The 2,809-nt window shown below is 42.8% G+C and overlaps 1 protein-coding gene across 1 annotated transcript in view; it reads left to right on the forward strand.

Annotated features, from left to right (window-relative positions):
• Positions 1-628: 628 nt before the first annotated feature.
• Positions 629-2,809, forward strand: part of adsl (adenylosuccinate lyase) — a 5,469-nt gene continuing 3,288 nt past the window's right edge. Inside the window, 2 exon segments of the mRNA XM_020621266.1 lie at positions 629-899; positions 2,739-2,808. Of these exon segments, the coding sequence (XP_020476922.1) occupies positions 756-899; positions 2,739-2,808 (214 nt within the window). The 5' untranslated portion in view covers positions 629-755.

A 2,809-nucleotide genomic window follows, 5' to 3' on the forward strand; every position in this document is an offset into this window, starting at 1 on the left:
GGGGTTCACGCTGTCTTCTCTTTACAGCTGGATGTTCCCCAGCTGCTGCACAAACTATTTATATAATGCATGCAGGCGAAAACATTGTGAGGCGAGGAGTGGGTGTATATTGCATGAATAAATGTAAATATTTATAGAAAACAGGCAACGCAGCTTACATAATGCATCAAAGCTCCTAATAATAGCAGCAAGACGTTATCTAACCGCACTGAATTCAAAGCAGTGTCACCTTAGTGTGGATCATTTCTGAAGGATCCATCCTGCGTAGCAGTAAAATTATAGAAACCACCCCGAAAGTCTGAGCTCATCCTTGGCACCTAAACAAGTTCAGTAGCCCAGTGTTCTGTGCGCTGAATGGTGAGATACATTCACGGACCCGAGGGAAATCCCGTAAAGACAGAAGGCTGAAATAAACATTTGCTTGATGCATTTTGAAGAATGAAATGCCCATTTTGATACATTTTGTAACGTTTGTTGACGTACTTTCACATAACGTAGTATTTCTAACACTTTAAAATCCCAGTTATTTTGTTACGAGGAGAACACCTTTACCCCAGTCTGCCCTACACCGTTATGTGTCATATTTCGTCCTCACGCCGTACGCCGATGTGAAGTGTCGTAAAATGACGTCACCTCGTCCATGTGATTCTATAAGGCGAAGCGGCTACTTGGGGTACTGGTGTGTGTTGGTGTGTGCAGGTGAACGAGCACGGTACACCTCTCAGCTTTAGTGGACACCACCTGGTCTTACAAACATGGAGGGAGCCGATGAGTTCATGAAGTACCGTTCTCCGCTGGTGTCCAGATACGCCAGTAAGGAAATGGCGTATAACTTCAGTGACAGGAAGAAATTCACAACCTGGAGGAAGCTGTGGATCTACCTAGCTAAGGCTGAGAAGGTTTGGCACATAGTAGCGGGACAGTAGCAACTACAGGCTGAGCCCTTGTTGTATTCATACAGGCTTTGTTTGTGGTCAAGCTTCACAAGTCTTATGAACTAGTTTGCGACCTTCAGGGAGGCATATCAAATCTCCTGCTCTAAATATAGTTTTAGGGAGGACCACAAGAATCCTCATGGTTGGCAGGTCCTTAACGAGATATGTCCACTTCTTATATCATACAACAAGCAGGAAGAACATGTTAACTATAAAGGAAAACACAGGTGGGGGTGAATTTGATCAGAATATTATTGACAAAATAATATTTCCTTCCTAGATAACCTAGTTGAATTAATACATTGTTTGATCCCCTTTAAAATGCTGTAAAATTAGGCATTTTGTTAGCATTAATTAACCGATTTATTGATCGATCAATTTAACCATTATAATCAAACTGTCATTTGCTAAAGTCACAAGTGATCTGCTGAAATTCTTCTCTTAATTTCTGGTGACAACTTTGTTTTTTCTGTGTCTGGCCGCTAATCCCAAAACTTTATTCATTTTTTATTTTAAAACGATGAAAGATAGAGGTTCTTGTGCTGGAATGAGTGGAGCTATGGAACATTTGTGGTGGAAATGATCAAGTATTGCTCTTAAACAAAAACATTGGTTACTAATGATGATGAGTTATAATGTCTCCAAGCTGTCTCCACAGCGTTTGGTCAACCTTTTCTCCTTTTGTTTCTCCATATGTACCCAGCTTTACTGTTATTAAAGCCAGTCTACACTGTGTAAACAGTTTGACACATATTCTGTATCAGCTTGTTCCAACTCTTCATGTTGTCAGTGAACTTTCCAAACCCAAGACTGTTTCTGTTGCTGCACCGCTCCATCAAACTGAAATGCTGCACACGTCTTGTTCATAATTTTATACACATTTCCCCAAGAGTCAGCCTGTGATTTGGTTTTCTTGGAAACTTTTGGATCTTCTTCATAATGTTCTGAACATTTATCTTGGTGTGAACAGTGCTTGGCTGCACAGTGTGGGTCTAATCATGGCCTCAGCGGTTGGGGGAAAATACGCTAACGGTGCTCTTGACATTTAATTCCCAAATTAAGCAGCCATGTCAGATTAAAGGGTAGGAGGTAGGTTAACTGGGGACAGACCTTCTCTCACATGCATCGCCTCACATGACTCATGCTGATTGGAGCCAGTCAGTCTATCGTTTCTGTGTGTCCTGTACTTGGAGGTGGGCTACAGTTTGCCGGGGTAGAGTCAGTGAGGCCTGCAACTACCACTGTGGGGTTTGTGAGAGAGAACAGCATGCAGGGAATGTCACAGTAACAGATCTTACTAACCCAAGCCCTGTCTTTGTGGTGCATTGGCCTCAAAATTATTTCTGATTTCTGCAGTGGGATTTGTTGTGTTGAGTCACTGCCTGCATGGCGTGAGCCTGTTCTCAGGGTCTTGAACTGTGTTTTATCATAGCGAGGTACTTTCTAGGGGTTGGGCCCATTTTCTCATTTAATGCATTTTGTAATCCCATCACATGGCTGCTGCTTCCCAGTAGAAACACTCTAATCTAATGAGGAGACCGAGCATCTTTTCATGAGAACAGCATGTGCTTGTCAAGACTGGAGCAGACAGGAAGGATAGCAAATGTCATCATCAACGGGACCTTTTTAAGTTTATTTTTTGGGGCATGTTTGCCTTTATTTAACAGTGGGTGAAGCGAACAGGAAATGGGGCAACAGGACCATTCTCACAGAAAATTAGCTTTTGCCATAAACAGTCATGTGATCGTTTTGTCCAGTGTGGAGAGTGTTTGACGTTTCTCACCGTATCTTTGTCCTTTTCAGGCTCTGGGTCTGCCCATCACAGACGCCCAGATCCTGGAGATGGAGAGCCACGCCGAGGACATTGACTTTGC

Source organism: Monopterus albus, unplaced genomic scaffold (genome assembly GCF_001952655.1).
Source record: "Monopterus albus unplaced genomic scaffold, M_albus_1.0 scaffold256.1, whole genome shotgun sequence".
Classification (NCBI taxonomy): domain Eukaryota; kingdom Metazoa; phylum Chordata; class Actinopteri; order Synbranchiformes; family Synbranchidae; genus Monopterus; species Monopterus albus.